The following is a 20,493-nucleotide window of genomic DNA, read 5'->3' as shown; positions in this document are numbered from 1 at the left end:
TCTCTTTGAAGACAGCTCTGCTTGGACTTCAGTTTAAATCCTGCTGTCATACTTAGAAGCTTGTGGGATTAGATACACCTTTTTCCCAAAAATTGCTTCTAAATTTTATATTCTTCAAATGCAGATAAATGTCATCTGGAAATTAGTTTACCTCCTTAGAATCAGCCTTCCTTGTCCATCTTCTGCAAGAATGTTCTCTTACACTGACACCATAAAAATATGCCTGGCTTGAAAGTTCTCTCTAGTCCTTAGCTACAAGATTCTGGTAGGCTAAAGGAGTTTTCAAGTAAAAGCATTTTTTCTTGACAGTTTCTGAAAGAGAGGGGTACGATGTACCTCATGGAGATGTACAGCATATTTTCTATGTTTATTTTAGGCCATCAGAATTGTAGTAATGAGAAACCCGTCCAAAAGCTATGTCACAGCCACGTCATCATTATTTTAAGTAAAAAACCTACTTTTCTCAGCACAAAATCAAAATAAGAATGTTTCTTTCTCTTCTAAAGTTTTGTCCATCTGAATTGGTCGTTTATTTGTGACAGCCATAGTTTTCATGTTGTGACATTTTGATTGGTTGCTACATTTTAGTCACCAAGATTCCTTTTTGTGACAGATTTCAGTTATAAGTGTTCTGTCTGGGTATTTACTTTGAATACTCTGAATTCCAGAAGCTGAAGACATCTTCTTTTTACACTGATGCTCTTTTAACTCTTAGCACAATGACATTGTATTCATTGGTCAGCCATGTGGGAAATAGTTCTCTTTTCACAGGAAGGCAAGAATATGTGTCATTTGACTTTGTGAATTTAAACTTTTTAATTGTATGTATGTTAGAACTTTAATGAAGGATTTTGGTTTTTCTTTCCTTTGTTTCTCTCACACAAAGTGCAAAATACCCTCTTTTTTTTTTTCCTGGCAATACCATTCATTCCCAATAGGAAGCATTTTTATTAATACCAGCTTGGCATTTCTTTTTTCCCACTTCTTAAGTCTAAGAGCCAAGCTGGGCCTCCCTGATCCTTCTCTCACAATAGGTTTTTTCATCAGGCGAGAAAGAAAAAGAAACAAAAAGAAACAAAAAAATGGTCCAATTAAAACATAGTATTTCACACCAGCCACAGGTGAATTCTGCTGGTTTCTTAAACAGTCACTATGTACTCAGCAAAGCCTAGCATCCATGAGAAACGTGTAAAGCAGATTTGAACATACTGGTTTTATTTATTGTGAAAAATAAATAATTTGGAAAAATAAGGTCTATTGGCTTAAATAATTAAAATTAAGTTAAGAAGAATTCAAGCTAATAAATTGAATACTGAATTTCCTATAATTCAGTGAGGTAGAAAAAAATCTTTACAGCATTGCATTAAAGGGAATCTGAGGATATCTGTAGACAGGAGATTAGAGGAATGATGCTAAAGTGATATTGGAGCAAAAGACAAGCTTGCTTCTGAATTTCACAAAAGCTTTTGTATCTCTGAAGACTTGAATTTAAAACCCAAGAGCAAATTATTTTTATTAATATTGTTATTATAATAAATGCTAGAGCTTCTTGTATTATTAGGCAAGCTCTTTTATTTTAAATTTATGAAAAGGGAGGAATTCATCTCATCTCTCTCTCAAAGCATCTCTCATGCTTTGAGATGCTTTTATTTTGTGAGGTCTGAACTACAGTTGTTGAATATGCCTCCATTTATTGTTACTTACCAAGAGTTAACAGATGAAAAGCTACAATAGAGTCATGAGGAATATATATATACCTGTGAGACCAGATATAGAGCAGATGAAGGCTTAGTAACTTTGCTGAACAGTGACTGAAGGCAGATATGCTCTGCAAGTATTTTAGAGCTAAATACGCAGCTAGGTGTGTTCCCATGAAACGTGTTGCTATATGATTGAAAGTGTGGTGCAAATTAGAAAAGGAAAATTGATGCTAAGAATCAGAAGAAAGCTGTTGGCAGAAATTTTATATTATGAAATAAATTTGTAGGAATATATTGAGTTCTGTATTTCTGAGCACATTTTTAAGGGAAACAAGACTGCATAAGTTGGTATGTAGGTAGTGCTATGTACATCTTCCTTTCTTTTTTTTCAAATTAATGATTTAAGTTTGAGATTCCTCTGTTTATTACTGTGCAGCTATGATAGTTAATGGTTGATATGGTACTGATTAATGTCTTGCCTTTTTCTTGACATTAATAAGACTTTTAATGCATTCTTACCATAAAGAATATAACAATTATAAATTCTGACAGATTTGATTCAAAAAGGAAAGAATGCATGTATATTTCATGGTACTGTAGGCTTTGATCCATTATGTACTCCACTGAGAAGAATTATAAAGATTCATTAATAGTCCTTTTTCCCCCACAGATTTCTGTATGAGTTGTCTCAAATCCCCAACTTCGCAGAGCGAGCTCAGTGTATTATCTTCCAGTCGGTTTTCTCTGAAGGCATAACGTCAGTGCACCGGAAGGTCGATATTGTGACTCGTGTTTCCAAGGTAAGTCCTCATGAAAGCTAAATTAAAACTTGAATGTGTCTTAGAGTATTTAGGCTTCTTTTTTACCAAAAGTGAGGAACTTTGATCTTGCTTACTGGCTTTTTAGGAAATAAATGTAGTAGTAAATTTTTAGCTGCTTAAAAGAAGGAAGAGGGAAGCAGGAAAGTGAATTGCATGTGATGCCCCATAGAGTATGTAGAAATTATTTGTATTTAAATGGTAGATTTTTATTACTTTGCATAATGTAATAGATAATCTCCATAAACTAGGAATTAAATATAAGGCAAGCTTAGTACAGGACCTTGCAAACTGCCTTTTATTTGCATAGCACTGTTAATGCCAATAGATGCTTGTCATGTTCATTATCTTATTACTTTCCCTTGGCATCTATTAATTTCTGGTAACCCTGATACAGCATCATTTTTACTATGGGGCAAAGCTCTACCTAATACCTACACACTATGAAAGACTAAGGACAAGATTTTTAAATTATAACAAATAAATTATGAAAAGTAGAACAAGGTGAAAATTAGGAGAGAAATTAAATAGTGGCCTAAAGATCTAACATCCTAACCAGAAAAGTAGTTAATTTTTTTTTTCTCTAATTTGAAGATTAGTTCTTGACTAGCTGCTTTCACAGAGTACCCATGCTCTACCCCTTTGGATTTCTTTGTGATAGAAATAGTTACTTGTTTCCTTCCTTTTCAAAGGAGGTATGAAAAATCAGTGTTGTATGAGATAGGGAAAGCCGTATTGCCTTCAGTTCACTTGTGAGGAGTTCACACTGAAACTGATTTATCCAGTGTATAAGGCTACATAGTTAAAAATTATGCCTGTGGCCTCAGATTGTCAACTGAGAGATGTCTTTATATGTAACTGAAAATAATTCACTAGTTCTACACTGTTTTCTGATCTGAGGCATGTCATTAGTCCTTAGCCCTCTTATGTCTGGATTAAGTATGGATCCAGGAATGTGAATTTTCAGATCCATGAGAAGCAGACTGGTGAGAGCAAAAATAGCACATCCCCATTTGACTGTGCATGATGCAAACTCATGATAAACCACTTCCTTGTCTGTAAGATTTTTGAAGTCTTCTGAGAAGGTTTAGAAATCTTCCATTAATCTTTTTATCATTGACATAGTATTTGATGCCATATAATTTGCTTCATATGGATTACATTAAACATATTTATCTTATGGAGATACAGTGTAAAAAATGATTCTCTTAAAGTTTTGATTATTGCACCAGCTTCAGCTTCCCTTACCTACCAAGGTAAAAACAGACAAGAAAAAACTTCAGCAAAAAATAAAATGTCGCAGACATTGTCACAATAAAATGAAAAAATATTTTATATTAGCAGTTAGAAATTTTATGTCAACCGTATTTACAGACCAGTATCCATTTTCCAGGCTTTGCTGAGCATGAAAAGTGTAAAGGAAATTTTGGGTTTGATTCTGGCTTTTGGAAATTATATGAACGGCGGGAATAGGACCCGAGGTCAAGCTGATGGGTTTGGTTTGGAAATACTCCCCAAACTAAAGGATGTCAAAAGCAGAGTAAGTACTAATGTCTGGTTAAAGATAATTTTTCTGAAGTGATTTTTTTTTTATTGTTCCTTCATCTGACAGAAGTTAATCACTTATTTCTTACTATTCTTGCTTGAAAAAGCAACGTGCTTTGTACAGTTTTCGCTCTTTTTTTATGCTAGCTTTTCACCTCCTTCTCCAGAACGTGTGTGTGTTTCCTTAATATCTAATTTCTCCTGTTCAGTACTACTAGGACAATTACCTTATCTGAGAACCTGTGTGTCTCTTTTATTAGCAGGGACTTAATAACAGTAGGGTAGAGAGAAGTGAGGGAGCACAAACTGCTCAAGTCTTATCCAGTAAATGTCCTCATTCTTTTTTTCATGCTCTTAAATGAAGATTGCTCTGTGTAAATAAAAACTCCTAAAAAATCAGGTTTAAAAACAAAATATCCATAATGGTTCATTTTAGTACATTGTATACACTAACAAATGATGTATAAGGGATCAAAGAGATGTCACACCCAACAAGATACTTTCAGTCTTTTTTTTTAATTGTCAGTTAAATGGATGTAGGACATGAAGCTTGAGTGGCATGCATGAGAAAATGCTCATAGATGGCAGTAAATTATTTTGTAAAAACTTGAGAAGCACTAGCTGGTTTTTGATTAGTCATGCTAGGATCAAAGTCGGGCTGAAAGGCTAGACAGACACCTTCTGAGATGAGATTACTTTGTTTCTTATTTCTGTAGGGCAGAGCAGGAGGTGTTAGGGAATGTAGGCATTGGGATCACTGCTTGAAGTCATTCTTTGCCAGAACATACCTAGACACCACATGGATATAGGAGGCAGCAAAGAATAGGAAATAAATTTCTGCTGATGTTGGTATAGACTTGGAGTGTGAGGAAAAAACTTTCATGCTCTTCTTCTTTTCTTGTGAGACATGCTTTCTTGACTACAAGAGATGTAGATTTTAAGCTTTTGTTCCCTGTTATGCTTCATGTACACAGGACTGCATTTGTGAGACAGGAAGTGTCAGCAAAACAGTTTCTCTATGGAGCATTTTGTTTTACTTGTTTTACTTTTTTACTCATCATTAACAAAGTGTGGAAACACATTTGATGAATTGTTCAGTGTTTTAATGAAAGCTTTTTCCAAAGGACTTGAGTCCTTTGTCTCCTAAAGATGTTGAGGTGCTGGAGCATGTCCAAAGATAATCAAAACTGGTAAAGAGTCTGGAGCACAAGTCTTAAAAGGAGCAGTTGAGGAAGCTGGGGTAGTTTAGGAGAGGAAAGGAGGCTCAAGTGAAACATTATCGCTCTCTGCAGCTCCCTGAAAGGAGACTGTAACCAGCTGGGGGTTGATGTCTTCTCCCAAGTAACAGAAAATAGGTTGAGAGGAAGCAGCCTCAAGTTCTTTCACGGGAAGTTTAGCTTGGATATTAGGAAAAATTTCTTCACTGAAAGGGTTATAAGGCATTGGAACAGGCTGCCCAGAGAGGTGGTAGAATCAACAACCCTGGAGGTGGCACTTAGGAATATAGTTTACTGATGGATTTGGCAGTGCTGGATTTTCAGTTGGACTCAACGATCTTAAAGGTATTTTCTGACTGAAATTATTCCGTGATTCTAGTTCTTACTTTTGTCTTCACTGTGATGGTTCAGCTGTTCCATATAAGTGCTTTTTTCCCAGTCCTACTGCATGGACAAGGCACAGTACAAACAGCAGCTTAACTAGAACCAGGCCAAGTTTCTCATTACTCAGGCGTTTGTTGGCTGGCTAGCTGCCTTGAAGAAAAATGTAAAACTCAGCTTTGCCTGACTTTTCTCAGTAGAACTGCTAGGCTTAGTGTCACTCTTTTATCTACCTATAAACTTCATAGAATTTAATAATCTCTGGGACTTTCCAATGTGGCTGAATTTAGCAAGCTTGTTCCAGAATTGTGCATTATGAAAGGGAGTAACTGATATAAAATATAACTATGAAAGACTTGTTCCTTAGCAAAACAAGCTAAAAAACCACATTATTTACAGTTTCCTGGTAGCCAGAATGAATATGTTATTAGATTAGATTAGCCTTTAAAATGCATGAAAACTCATAGGGTCCAGTTGCTACAGGGAGATGTGAAACCTCAGAGATAATTGGTAGTCTGTATTTGAAAAGGAGAAGAATGCAGGGTCTTGTACACTTGAGCATTGAGGTACTCTTCCTTTGTCCTATTATTCCCTTCTCGTCAGTTGCCAGCAAATACATCTTAACTGAGCTGAATTCCATGAGCTAAGGTAAAGAGCCACTGCTAAATACCTCTTATTTCACATAAAAGTCATTTATTGTCATATGAGCTTAGAAAGTTACTTTTTATAGAGATTTTTTGACCTGTCAGTAATGGCTTCTAAAACTCTCAAACATGCAGGGTGGCTTTTCCTGCATGACAGCAGTGACTTACTTAGTTAAGAATTTTGCTGGTGTATGATACTAATAAAATATAATGTGCTGCAGACTCTCATATAGACAAGGCAGCTCTGTACAGGAAGTCAGACATTGTTCACATACAAATGTTTGTTCTGATACCTGTCAATATAAAATATGAAAACACATCCAAAAAACTTCAAAGGCATTCCAGATATAATTCCCTATATCATGGCTCTTTTATATTGCTGAATGTAATGTATAACTTTTCCTTAGTTCATCTGGCCCATGCTGACCCAATGAAATGTAACAAAATAAAATACTGTTTACAGTTGTGTGCAGGAACGTAGAAATGGTGATTCCATAAAGTGAGAATTAAAATTCATATTTATATGGTAACAGGGCATGAGGTATACTTCTTAGTTGAATGCTATCTCATTTCATATTTAGAATAAAATATGTAAAGTATCTGTGCCTTTTTTGGATCTTCCATATAGGTGATTGAGACTATAGGAATCAAGAAATTCTGTTCACATTAATGTATCTGAGGTGACTGTAATATTTAGTTGATACTATGTTTAAGAGTAGTATTATTGAATAGTATTTTTATTGGAGTTAATATTATTATTCTGTAATGCCTTCTATTATTACATAAAAAGCTTCTCCCATGTATTCTTCTCTGCATGTATTTTTTCTGGTATTTAAAACCAAAATGAACTGTGAATCTAGTAGTGGTACAATAAAGTCGATGTTGTAAAAAATCGAATTTTTTTGTTCAGTAATTCTAAGGCTAAAAATATTGTGAATCCTATTTCTCACAGCAATATAAAATAATAATTCATTTAATTTTAAATAGAGTAAATTTTTACATTGAATCAGTGTTAATCACACCTTTTTAATTTTTCCTAGGACAGTGGTATTAATCTGGTGGATTATGTTGTCATATACTACCTACGCCATTGTGATAAGGTAAAGGATTTGCTCTATCAGCCTCTCCAAAACTTGGTTTCTTTAAGAGATGGTGAAAGGGTTTGGAACAGCTTTATAGAAATCTGAACTTAGTACCTCAGATGGGAAAATAAAATCCATTTCTTTTGCTTTCTTACAATAGTTGTATACGTTAATAGGCATGAAACTTGCTATAAGTTTCAAGGTAAGACTTGGGAAAATTTTACGTTGGTTGTTGAGAGAACCACTGCAGGCAGTTGGCTGTGACTGTTGCAGACTGGACAGGTGGTCTCTCCAGCCCTGCCTTATTACATCTGGATGGATGAAACGTTGTAAAATTTCTTCTGATGTCATGATATTGGAAGGCAGAAGCACGATTTCTCTCTTAGGACAAAAAATGCAAGGACAGGTTGGTATTTTAAGATAGCTGAGTCAGCTGATGGGGGTGAACTTCGGGATTGAAATGCTGCTGTAAGTTACATTCTATTGTATATGATACTCCTCTGTACATGCATTCGCATGTATTATATACATTCATTTATTTTTTATATATATATATATTTGTTATTGGCAATAGCCAAACCTAATGAGTGGAAAATTTGAACTATTTTATTTTAAATGAAAATGTTGCTATTAAATTATTTTAACAAAGATTTTCAACAATTTAAATTTATTTTTTTATTTTTTCTTCTTGTTTTTAAAATTCTTACATAAGGTTGTTGCATTGATGAGTTAGAAGTCCTCAGATATACTGATCTGTATCAGTATTCTTTCTTTAAGGTTTTTGGGTTTGTTTGTTTCTCTTTCTTTTTTTTGTGTTTTCTCTTGTTGCTGTTTTTGTTGGTTTGGTTTTTTTGGGGGGAACTGGGATTTTTATACTTTCTAATGAATTTATTAAAATATGTAATTAATTTATTTAATGAAATATTTTACTAATTTAGTTACTATTCCTGCAAACTTCCTACTATACTGTAATTTTACTTCAGGGAATTTTGTGAAACAAAACAGTATATCTTCCTTGGGAGGAAATAAACACAGTGTAATCACCATCCATTGCACTTTCTCCACCAAAATGTTTATATCTTTATAATAAAAAATTATTCTTTCCCCATTCACTAAACAATTCACTCTCCAACTTATGAGTTTTCCTTTATTACAGATTGAAATCCATGCAGGCATATGCATATTTCAAACTCAGCAATATATGCTTATACACAGCAAAGTCATGTTAATACCATTTATACATACTTTACTTCCTAAAATTCCACTGGAGATATTGCTTTGAACCTTGTAAAAGTTTTTTCTTGGTTGGTTGCTGGGTCTTTTTTTATTTTGTTTTGTTTTGTATGTGGGGGGGGGTTCTATTGGCTTTGTTTGTTTATTTGTTTTACTTCTGATTATTTCTTCTTACTGTGCTAAAAATAAGGTATATACTTAGGGGTTCCATGCAGGCTTTAACCCCTGTTATTTATTTAGCCACATAAGCATTCAACTGTGTATTTTTATCTGTGTGAAGTGCTTCAGGAAATATATGAATAGGGTTTCCAATTTATGCTTATAAAGTGTGTGTGTTTTTAATGAATTGTGAGAGAGTGAAACCACAAACGTTTGGCATAAGATCCCTTCGTGCATTAAAATGGGCATTGCTGTTATCTTTTTCTAAGAAACTTCTAATCCCTTATCTAAACCTTTATTAACATAAAATTAACAAAAATGCTGTGTGTTTAATGTTGTTTCAAAGTTTAAATTGAGCACAGTTTGCTTTACAACATCTAAAAGGAAGTTTCAATCCTCAGAATGGTTGATATTTAATCTTGTATGAGATGTTGTTTTAGCAAGAATGATTTAAAATATGTGATTTTTGTAATTTTATAACATTGTTGCATAGATGAGAATTTTTTTTTAAAGCTACTTATTTCACTTTAAATGCATTCAATTTTCATAGTGGCCTGTTTGTTTGTTTGTTTGTTTGTTTGTTTGTTTAGGAAGCAGGAACAGACAAGAGTATTTTTCCTTTACCAGAACCACAGGATTTTTTCCAGGCCTCCCAAGTTAAATTTGAAGAGCTAATAAAAGACTTAAGGAAACTGAGGAGAGATCTAGAAGGTAACTGGGAACTTTTACATTTGTTCTGCTAACAACAAAGTGCCATTTAAAATGTGATCTTTATGAGGTTTTCTTATTGCTAATTAGGTTTATAGTGTTGATTCATTTAGAGTTTTTACACTGTGGCACAAATTACTCACATAAATTAGAAAGAAAAAAAATTTAACTCATGACTTAATAAAAATGAAAGTGGAGATCCTGAAAAGTAATTTTCCCTTTTACAATCAAAAGGCCCCTAAAGAAATCTTTCTGAATATTCCTTCAGTTATGTGTGAATTTTTCTCTGGCTTCTCCAGAACTATGTGTTTAACTGTAGATATCTGTTAGCTCCATAACATAAATACTTTCTTCAGTACTTGTATAACAACAATTTAAAAGCTACAAGAAAGAGTTGAATACTATTAATGTAGAAATAAAACACAGCTTGCCAAGGCAGAGCAAAGGGAAATGGAAAGCTCCAGTTCAAAATATTTTCACCCTGGGACATAAAATAAACATTTAAAAATGTTTACTATAAAGAGGGGCTCAGAAACCCAACTCATCTATCAATCAAGGTACTGAGTGGAAATAAAGTAGGAAGGATTGTTCTCTTAAGTATTTCAAGCAGTTTCTTTTTTATTTTGTGCTACATGCAATTTTCTAAAATAAATTCAACAAATGATGACTGAGTATTTTAAGCCTTTTTCTTGTTATAGAAAAGTTTCTACTTTACTAAGGGAGTTCTGCGTAGAAGATGAAGTTTAGGAAGAGAATCTGCATAAAAACATGTAAAAACTTTTACATTTAGATTTACATATTTGCAGCAGTCCAGAAGAGTCTTTTTATAATCAGAATTGAACAAGATAATTGTTTTCAAATTTTTTCAATGAAAGGCGCTGAAAACCGTTACAAAATAGTTTATCCTTACAGCTAGGAATTGCTGGATTAGGTCACTGCCATCCTTAGGGTAATTTCAAAGGTTAATAGTGGTAGGAAAGTATCAGTTGTTGTTTGTTCGACCCAGGCATAAGTGAGTGCTCTATCTCCTCTCATCGCTTGGCCCTGTAAGCCCCTTGGCCTGCCCTCTTTTGGGCTAGTTTTTGCAGAAACATGATCTGTGTTTGATCTTGTACTTTTTCAGCATGTAGTCCTCCTGTCATACATCTTAGTCGAGCAGGAGCTGCATTGAGGCTGGGGCATTCACATCATATTTGTTCTACATTGCAAAGACACAAACAGCGAGTAGGGAAAGCTAAACTCTTTTACTCTTAAAATAAAAACTTCAGCTTTCTTGTAATCACTGATTTCTGTCTTCTAAACCAAATTTTTATAGGTATTTATAGCAAATCTAGAAAAATTGTTATCTTGAGGTTGTTTCCGTAATTCTTTGTGAAGGTGTGTGTTAAAGCCAGTAACAGCAATTAGCACACAAAGTTAATGACAGCAAAGATGTGAAGCAAAAAAGGTTATGGAAATGTTTTCAGAATGTTGGTATTTTATCACTTAGAATATGCAACAGATTCTAACAAGCGTTCCTGTGATTGTTTCTCTTACATTTAAACAAAGAAACAATCACTTATATAAGAACTTATCTTTTTTCAAAGATTCCCTTTCCATTTCTTTTCTTCAGTTAATGCTCTAGTTAATTTTTAAATCAGAATTTTAATTGAAGAGGTTATAATTTTAACACGTACAACAAAGATTTGATGAGTCTCTGTAGTTTATTGTAGCCATTAAAAAGTTGTGGCTGCTGGCAGAATACCAGTGAAAGTCTAAAGCTGAAACAGATGTGAGTAGCAGAAAGCAAGTCCAGAGAAGCGTCGGGCCCAACTATCCAGACAGGCGCGGCCCTTCAGATGTAAATAATTTGAACAATATTAACTGGAGCTGCCTGTGTTATAGGGTACATTGGATTTGTTTCACAGTTTGTTGGCTAAGGTAGTCTTGAGCACATTACCTTGGAAGTGGGATGAGACAAAGGCAGTAAATGGGAGAGAGGTTTTCATCATGTCATTAGGTAATGAACTAATGTTCCTGCTAGTGACTTCCCTTTTTTCTGAGATTTGTAAGAAATTATTAAAAAAAAGAAGCATATCACTTCTTGCAACTGAAATAAAAATTTTGATAATTACTTTTCATATTTTTGTCATTTAGTATTTAAAAATATATTTGACTAGTTTATCAAGGCATTCGTTTATGTTTCTGACATGGATATTAACATAGGAAAGATGGAATTATCATGAGTGTAGTGTCTTGTAAACCTCGTGGTATAAACCTCTGGTTTGAAATACCTAGACACTGTGGAACCAAAAGTTCAAATCTAGGTGGAGTACAAACCCTTTCATCCTTTTCAGATTAACAGATTTTGAGTTCCATACAATTTGCTATTTTTAAATCTTTCAGATTAGACTTTAAAGGTACAGGCTAACTTTACTCTGAAGGGATTAGACTGAAGTTAGGCTCAGGAATTCAAAAAGGTTTTTGGAGAACCTTAATCCAACAGGTTTCTAAAACATATTCCAGAACAATCTTTTTAATCATAGATATTTTAGGTTAAAAAAAATGAGAAATAAAAATATGCATTTAATATAGGCTTTTAAGGGGAAAGAAGTGAATATTGGATGGTAAGATGAAAATTTTAGAGTGAAATCTTGTTCCACTCTAATATCCAACTAGAAAGAAATTTCTGTAAACTCAGGTTTTCACTCCAGGTCTGTTGGTGTATTTCCAAGACTTTCAAATATTACATAGTATCATAAGCAGATACATTTATTCATTTCACTCATGCTAGCTTTGCTAGCTTTCCAGTTAATGTAGGGTTATGGAAAGAAATGGTTTTGCTTTGCTTAAGTTTGTAAGACTTGTTATTCCTTGTCTAGGGCAGTGAATGATTCCCACATTTTTCTTTCCCTGTGACCAAACATGATTTACCTTCTGATTTGAACAATGCCACTTGGTATTCTTGAAATTGGTATTCTTCTGGAATAAACACAGAATGTTTTAAATACATCATCATAAGAAGATACTCAGAAAGAAAGCCACTTTACCAAAGTTTGATAGATTAGTATAAGTTTTACCATGAATCCTTTTATTAATCTGTGTCTGAAGTCGAACAATTTTAATTAGTTGCCCTGTAGATTGTTTCCATCTGTCATATTCATTCCTCTTCTTTGTAATACAGTACATAAAATTTTAAAATTTTGTGCTGCTCTGTTCCTCAAAAGAAAGCAGTATGAGATGCCTCCTGTAATATTCTGTGATGTTCATTATAACTTTTATTCTATTCTTGACAAATAAAACTGCAAAGATATTTATTGAATTGTTAAAAATGGAAACCAAGGTAGGCCCATACTAAGGATTTTGAAGAGTCACTTCTTTTTCTCATAATTAATTAAATTTACTATGAGAGAGATTGTATCATTCTGATTCCATTGAAAATCCACATACCCTTTACTTTCCCCTCCTTTCATGGCCATCAGTAGAAATAAAGGTTGCAATTTTCATACTAATATTTTTTCAGTACTGTATGTAAGTTTTAAATTTTTATTAACTTAACTGTGTGTGTGAGTATATATGTGGGTGTTTGCAAACACGTGTGTGACAAAAAAAAATCTAAAATAAAAAGAAGACTTTAGGGATCTGCTATACAATTGTCAGTTTGAGACAGAAGACATGGTTTCATATTGGGCACCTCTTAACCTAGTTGTTGACAAATCTGTATTTTTCATAAGTATGTAACCTCAATTTTTCCCTGTTTAAATGGGAGAGCTTCACCAAAACTTAAGTTTATGACAACTCCATTTTATAAAATTGCATAATCCTCATGAAAAGATTAAGAGGGAAGTAAATCTATGCAAGAAAAGTTGAGAAATTACAATGTTGTGTTGGCCATTTTCACACTGGTTTTTATGCAGAAGCATTACAGATATCTTAAAATGATAAGAGAAGTGCAGTTTGGTAGGTTGGAATGTACATCAGAGGTCTTGTGCTTCAGAGCCTTTGAGCAAAAGTAACTTCATATTTAGATCAGGCTGTCCAGGGGCAAAGTCATCTCAGTTTTGAATCTAAGGATGGAAATGGCAGCACCTCTCTGGGCACCTGCTCCAATGCTTTATTGCCGTCTTGAGTACTTTTTTTATCCCATGTGAGAATTTCCTGTGCTGCGACTTGTGACTATTGCTCAATTTTCTTTAGATGTGCATTCCTGAAAAGTCTGGCTCTGCCTTCTCTCTAGCTTTTCATTAGATAGTTGACATGAAAATCTAGATCTGCAGCCCGCTTTCTCTAAATGGGGCTGAACATACCTGGCTTCTCCTGCCTCTTCTTCAGGTGCTTCATTTAATTTTCATTCCTAAATATCAGGACAATATAAATAGTTTTTTTAAGGTATTAATATATATTTATATCGTATAAAATATATTATTGTTCACAGAAACAGGTCCAGTGGACTGGATGTGACTAACAAACACCATGCCAGTCACGTCACTCTAACACTGTCTCTCAGCATGGCTGATTAGACCAGACTAAACCGCTGCATCTACACTGCTATCATTCAGTGCTTCTTCAGGTAGCTGTGCATCACATTCTATTGCAAAGCATGGGAGAGAATTTAGAAATAAGAAATGGATGGCAGTTGAAAAGGGTCACTCATTTGCCATGCTTTCAGCAGCTGTTACTTTAAACAGAGTCAAGGAGGAAACTGCAAAAAGAAAAATAATCAGTTCATGCAGACTAAAACTCTGATTTTCCAAATTTAAAGTACTGAAAAACATCTGGATTTATCAAAGATTAGAAGGGAATATATTTATCAATAGGAAAACATACAAAGGCAGAAAAGGTTGATTGGTATTATTCCAAAAAGTTAATCTTAAATTCCTAAATGTCTTTTCCTATCAGAGTCCTCAAACTGAGTGAAAAAAGTTTTGCAACAAAATGTTCCCTAATTAACTATAGCCTGGTTTTGTTCTAGAGATTAATTAATTTGATGGGTTATCATTTATTTAGGTGGAATTATAGATTTAGTTCATACATAGTACAGCCTATGGTAAAGTCTGTTCTGTGAACTAGAGTTATAGTGAAATTATGATACAGTAATAATCCACAGTGCAAGGATTACAGTGTTGAGGGGTTTTGTCTATTGTTTGATTTGCTTGATAGACGGTAAGTTTACTGGATCACATCAAGAAAATTCTAAGTATTATACCAATTTTGAGTATTAACTTTCTAAATAATTTGTAGGATCAAAAGTTATGTGTTGATAAAAGATGATTGCTTATTCATTAGGAGGATAGTATTCCAAAAAGTATCAAACATACTCTTCTAAAATATTTTCAACAAATTGAAGCCTTGGTCTAATTTAAATTAAATATTTTAAGTCAATTTAAAAGAGGGGCTTTTGTCAGAGAAATGTCTGTCTAACATACATGTCAAAAAGTCTTCCCAGCAGGAGCAGAGAAGTTGTATGATAATTTACAGGACATACTTAATTTAGTTCTCATTGTTGGTTATATATTCTTTAAAATTTTGGAAGTGCAAATGAATAGAAATTTGAACTGGGTGGTGGAATATGAGGAGCCAAATAGGTGCATGTGTTATTTCTCTGGGCAATAGCACAAAATAAGCATGTTGTTTTGTATGTGGTTTCGCTGTTTTTGCACAGTCCAATATTTACATTATCTGTTTTGGGGCAATGCAAAATGTTGTAAGGAAAAGAGCAAAGCAAATGGCTTTGTACAGGAAAAGTTTTTTTTATTTTTGCAAGAGTTGGCACTCTTAATTCTTAGAATTTTCTGACCACTTTTTGAATAGTCTCTTGCCTCAGATGTATTTCAGTTTGTTTTGATTTAGAAAGATCCAACAAAGGCATTTTCTATATGTGCATTAGATTTTATTTTACAATAAAACTAACTTTTTGTCAGTGTTCCACTGGTAATGTTCATATGTGAATACATTTAGTATAAATTTTTCTAAGTGGATAATTTCTTAAAATTTCATTACATTATTTAGGTTTTGATAAAAAAGGATAGTATGGAATGGTTTAAATGGTTTAAGCATTCAAATATATAATAAAGAAGAAAAGCAATTATGTTTTTGAAGACTTTATTCCCTGAAAGCAGATGTCTGCATGTGTGCTCAAAGGCACAGGGAGAAGAATTTCAGTTGGTTGAACAATGGCATGCTGTTAATTTTTTTAGTATATTTTTTCCTTTGGCTAAAGAATTCTCAGAAATTTCTTGTTAAAAATCATTCTGCAAATGTTAATATTCTAAAATGAATGTGGGAAATACCACACCTAGGATTTTCTGTGCCCTTTTTGTGTGCCCTTTTAAATAAATAAATAAATACATGTGTGTATGTTAAGCATTACTTATATAGCTATGAAGGATACATCTGGGAGCAGGTAATGTACATCTGGGAATGGGAGGAATACTGTCCCTATCAATGTGTATGATGGATAACGAATTATGTAGTTTGGAGAGTGATAAATACTGGTGTTGGGAGGAACAGTGACTTCATGTTTATGGACCTCATCAGCTTTTCCTCTTTGTGGAGGTATGCAGTAAGAGACAGGGCAGATTTCTCTAAAATTGAGACAGTCACGTATCGAAGATTAAAAGTGCATTACTTCAGACTGTGGGGTACAAATTAGTAGTAGTGGGGCTAATAAACCCTTTGTGAAATGTTCCTGCTAATATTGCTGGTAGTTTATGAATTTACATGATTTTAAATCTAAACTGAATACTCCAGCTGAACCAAACTTCACCAGCTTGGTGGAAGAATTAATTAGATCCAACTTTATGATCTGTCTTGCACATAAAATCAGAGATCCAGCAATAGAGAGCAAAACAGATCACTTCTCTGGCTTCTACAGTTTCAGCTCATAAACTGTTTCAGCCATTGCCCAATTCTCTTATGTCTGATCCCTTATGCAGTACAATACGTGATAAAATGTTTGAAAGGTCTTTTTCTTTCTTAGCACAGTAAAAATCTTACCTCATCTGATGAAAATATTATTCTTGCTTCTTAAAAATATTGTCTCCCTTTCAATTACCCAGACAAGACTCTTCAATTTCAAAATACTCTCTTTTTTTTGTACTGTTCAGGGCGAAGGGAGATGTTTCAGTTTCTCAGCAGATTTTGCTAGTGCACAGTTCTACACTCTTGACAGATCTTAATGATGTGTGGAGTTCTGTATGTTTGGATCTTGACACTTAACAAAAAGTTTCTAATAATCATGTGTGCTGGAATCACTTAAAGCAATCTTTCAAAGACTTGACTGGAAAATTACAAGGCTTTAGTCATTATAATCATTTATGTGTACTGTTCTGTGCCTTGCAGTGTGCTTCTCTGCTTAAGGGTGCCCTGAATGTAAACTACCATTTCAGAAGGAGTACATTAAGCAGAGGCTCAGATATGTTGCTATGGTGTGAAAAATATTTAGTTTTGCTAGCAGTCTTTTTCATTTTGCTAAATGTATTCTTGGGAAACAATTTTAACAGAAAGGTTTTTAAATGATTTGTATAATATGTTGGTGCCCTTTCACCAAATAAGGAGCTAAAAAAATTTTAGGATAGTTGAAACTAATATAGGCCTAAAAGTTCCTCTGTATGCCATCACTAACTCTAAAAGTTCAAAAATGTTCTTGAACTTATAACAAGAAAATCCCCTCAAAAGACAAAGGTGGAACATCTGATCAAACTTGTGAGAATTGTCAAGATGTCTGACTCATTCAGAGCAGGTGAACTTTTTAAACTGTTTTGTATACCACTAATTCAATTATTTCATTTTCCACATCTGAGGACGTGTCACTGAAATGTTTTTTCTGTCTCATTTATACGTGACAGATAGAGCACCTAAACAGATACTTGTTTCTGTATGTCATGAGGAAATGTGTTTCAAAGATTGACTTTTGACTTATTCTCTTCTATCCTCTGGATTATTTTTTAAGAAAAAGGAATTATTAATGTGTGAAGAAAATAACTTTATATAGAAGCATTTCTTCTTTATATAAAAGGTTTCTTCTTTTAAATTAGCTGAAAATATCTTCACAGAACAGTAGCTATACAAGCAATTAGTAGGTTAGAATGGTGTATTTAGTTTTACATCTGCTAACACTTTTTTGCATTAAATTGTTGACTTTCATTTAAGGCCACAGAGACTGAGCTTGAGAACAGAGTGCTACCACAGTCTGATGCCCATTTATGTTTTTCTCAGATAGTTTTGTCTCAGAGAATTTCCCGCCCCACAGCATTTCCATCTCTGCTTTGTTCAGAGGCGTCTGTATTAGTCAGCCCTGCTCTGGCTTTGGTGGTAGTGCGTGAACATTTGTGTGTTCCTATTATTGGTATGTACTGATGATCAATATGGGTCCAAAAGGGCAAATAAAATACTGTCTCTGAAACTTTTCTGAGTCAGTAGCAGCATAGCCTCTTGCACTTGGAAGTTAAAATTCTTACCACGCTCCCACAGAATCAAGATGAGTCTCTTGCCTTTTGTACATTGTTTAAAATTCTATCTGAAAAGAAACTTACATGCAAGTTTGTACAGAAATGCAAAAGCTGTAGATAGTGCAAAAGGCATTCAATTAATTCCATGTGAACAGCTCCAGTGAGTAGGTACCTAAGTGCATGTAAAAACCGGAGACTTTAACCAGATCCTGCAGTGGGGTCCAGTGGGTAAACATGCGTCTCCACCAGTAACTATTTGTTTAGCTTTCAAAGTTGTTTCCAAGCAAGAAAGTAATAAAGTAATACCAAAGGAACTAAATCATGAGAAAATGATATAGCGCTTGCTGAATAATATAAATTTATGAAATTTGTCAGAGGTTTATTAGGATTTAATTTGGGCATATAGATCCCAGTAGCGTAACAGCTTTGTGCGCTGTAAAAGATCATGGATTCTCTCGCACAGAAATTTGAGATTATTTAGCCCTACACTGAATTCATTTGCAGTATTATTTCAAATGCTCTTGGAAACAGAATAGGCAAGGGCTCTAAAAAAGAATTGTCAAATAGTAATCCTTCTGTCAAAGATATGCTTGCGTTGTAGCTGAGTGGAAGAGCAAGCCTGGCAGTGTAACCTGCCATGCTCTGAACAGACAGGAGCAGGGCGGCTTCAGCAGCTTTCACAGAGGCATAACTCATAGGAGATAGTGTCACTGACAGGTTTATAGGAATTCATGGTGTTGATACTTGGTTTTGCTGTCAGACTGATTCCTGTAAATGCTACTGATGGGTTCTGGTGAGTAAATATTAATTTACTGTTATCAACTTTAAACTATTTCTGGTTTTGCGTTTACTTTTAAAATGGTGCTTAAAAAATTCCAAATTATGTCTGATTGACACAAAAATGCTCTTTACATGAAAGTTTGTTTATGAGCCATGATTCTTTTGACAGATTTACAAGTGTCTGTGGAGTTTTAAGACTATTGCCCAATAGGCATTAAGTGAGAGACATTCTATTTTGTAAATATTTTCACTTATATTGGGGATTTTTAAAGAACTTTTTGAGCCAAGTACTGCATTAAATCTGAAGACAGTGGCAAACTGATAATCAGCAGTTTCCAGCTTTGTTTTAATGTTTTGCTAATGCTTTCCATTTCTGTGGCCAAGATTTGTAGTGGGTGAAGCATGATGTACATCCAACAATTTGTAAGGGCTTTCAAATACTTTTGCACACTTGTATTTTCCTTTTTTTTTTTCCTGCAATAGCTCATTTAGAAATAAACAATTTTCAAAATAGCATATTACATTCAATTCCACTAACATCCAGCTCATACCCAGGAAAAGAACCAAAAGTTTATTACATTAGTGGAGAATTTGCATCTGTTTGAACTCAGTAATGCTGAAACAGGTTTTTCATTTTCTCAAATGATTATTTTGGAATGGTGAGAGGAGAATTGTATGTATGGTGTGATAGCTGTCAGCTTCCTCAGAATTCCCTCAGATTCCTCAGAATTTCAGAAAGACATTTTTTCAGAAAGAAGCTTTTCATTATTTAAAAGAGGGAATATGATGTTTTTAAATCACCACTCCATTCTGCCTACTTTCTGGCATACAAACAAATATCCATTAACTCTGCTCTAAATCATTTGAAAGGTTTGTCATATGCTACCGGATACAAGACCATAGATTAAAGATAAACTTAGACTGTAGCCCAGGCCATTTTACACAACCTGCAATTTGAGTCGTGGTTGCTAAATTAAAATATAGTCTTGGGTGGGAATGGGTATTTTGCTATAAGAATTGACCAAATGTATTTCTGCTCTCAATTCAAAATCTGTGATTGTTTTCAGTACGTCCTGGTGGTCCAAGGGTTTATAAGCACAATACTACTTGCACAGTAAAATGCATCTATTTTCAACCTTCCCTTGACTTTTTACACTACATTGCAAATTTAAATAATGGGACGTTTTAATTACACAGGCTCAACTTCCATTTCGACAATTTTACATTAAATTTTGTTTAATGGTGGTAGCAATATGGTGTGAACACAGTTCATACAGTCAAACTGTAAGTTTTTGATTTAACTTCAAAATAAGTTTCCATCTAAATGTTGCTTCTTGGAAATGAAAAGTTGTGGAAGAAAAATCTTGTAGTGGTTCATAAATTCAGTTGCTAAATGGAAAGTAATTTCATTTTGATTTCTGCCTCCTGTCATCTTTAATGTGGAACACTGGAATGCACTAAGTTTACTAGAAGTTCTAAACCTGTTAAAATTAATTGGCAAATGAAATAAAGTTTTTCAGAAATTGGCATGGCATTGGTTCTTAAAATAGCCAATAGATTAAATAGTAAACAAATTGCACTTAAATATAAGTTCACTTTCTTACATACTTCAACTGTTTCATATCATGGTCTGGGGATGGAATACTCAAGTAATGCTCAATTCTGCATCTGTTTCAGGAAAAATGGTTGAGTATGGGATGCCTGACATTGATTGATTAAAATCAATTCAGATACAAAGGATCCTCCACTCACCACAGAAACAGACTTTAAAGCTTTAGATATACCATCTAGAATTAG

The 20,493-nt window shown here is 34.0% G+C and overlaps 1 protein-coding gene across 1 annotated transcript in view; it reads left to right on the top strand.

Moving 5' to 3' along the window:
* FMN1 (formin 1) overlaps window positions 1-20,493 on the top strand; it is a 122,827-nt gene that overhangs the window by 65,038 nt on the left and 37,296 nt on the right. Inside the window, exons 9-12 of the mRNA XM_005417514.2 lie at window positions 2,371-2,500; window positions 3,912-4,058; window positions 7,346-7,405; window positions 9,370-9,490. Of these exons, the coding sequence (XP_005417571.1) occupies window positions 2,371-2,500; window positions 3,912-4,058; window positions 7,346-7,405; window positions 9,370-9,490 (458 nt within the window). The remainder of the gene's footprint in view (window positions 1-2,370; window positions 2,501-3,911; window positions 4,059-7,345; window positions 7,406-9,369; window positions 9,491-20,493) is intronic.

Source organism: Geospiza fortis, unplaced genomic scaffold, assembly GCF_000277835.1.
Source record: "Geospiza fortis unplaced genomic scaffold, GeoFor_1.0 scaffold54, whole genome shotgun sequence".
Taxonomy (NCBI): domain Eukaryota; kingdom Metazoa; phylum Chordata; class Aves; order Passeriformes; family Thraupidae; genus Geospiza; species Geospiza fortis.
Note: the sequence above shows the minus strand (reverse complement) of the source record. Positions and strands in the feature narration are given on the sequence as shown.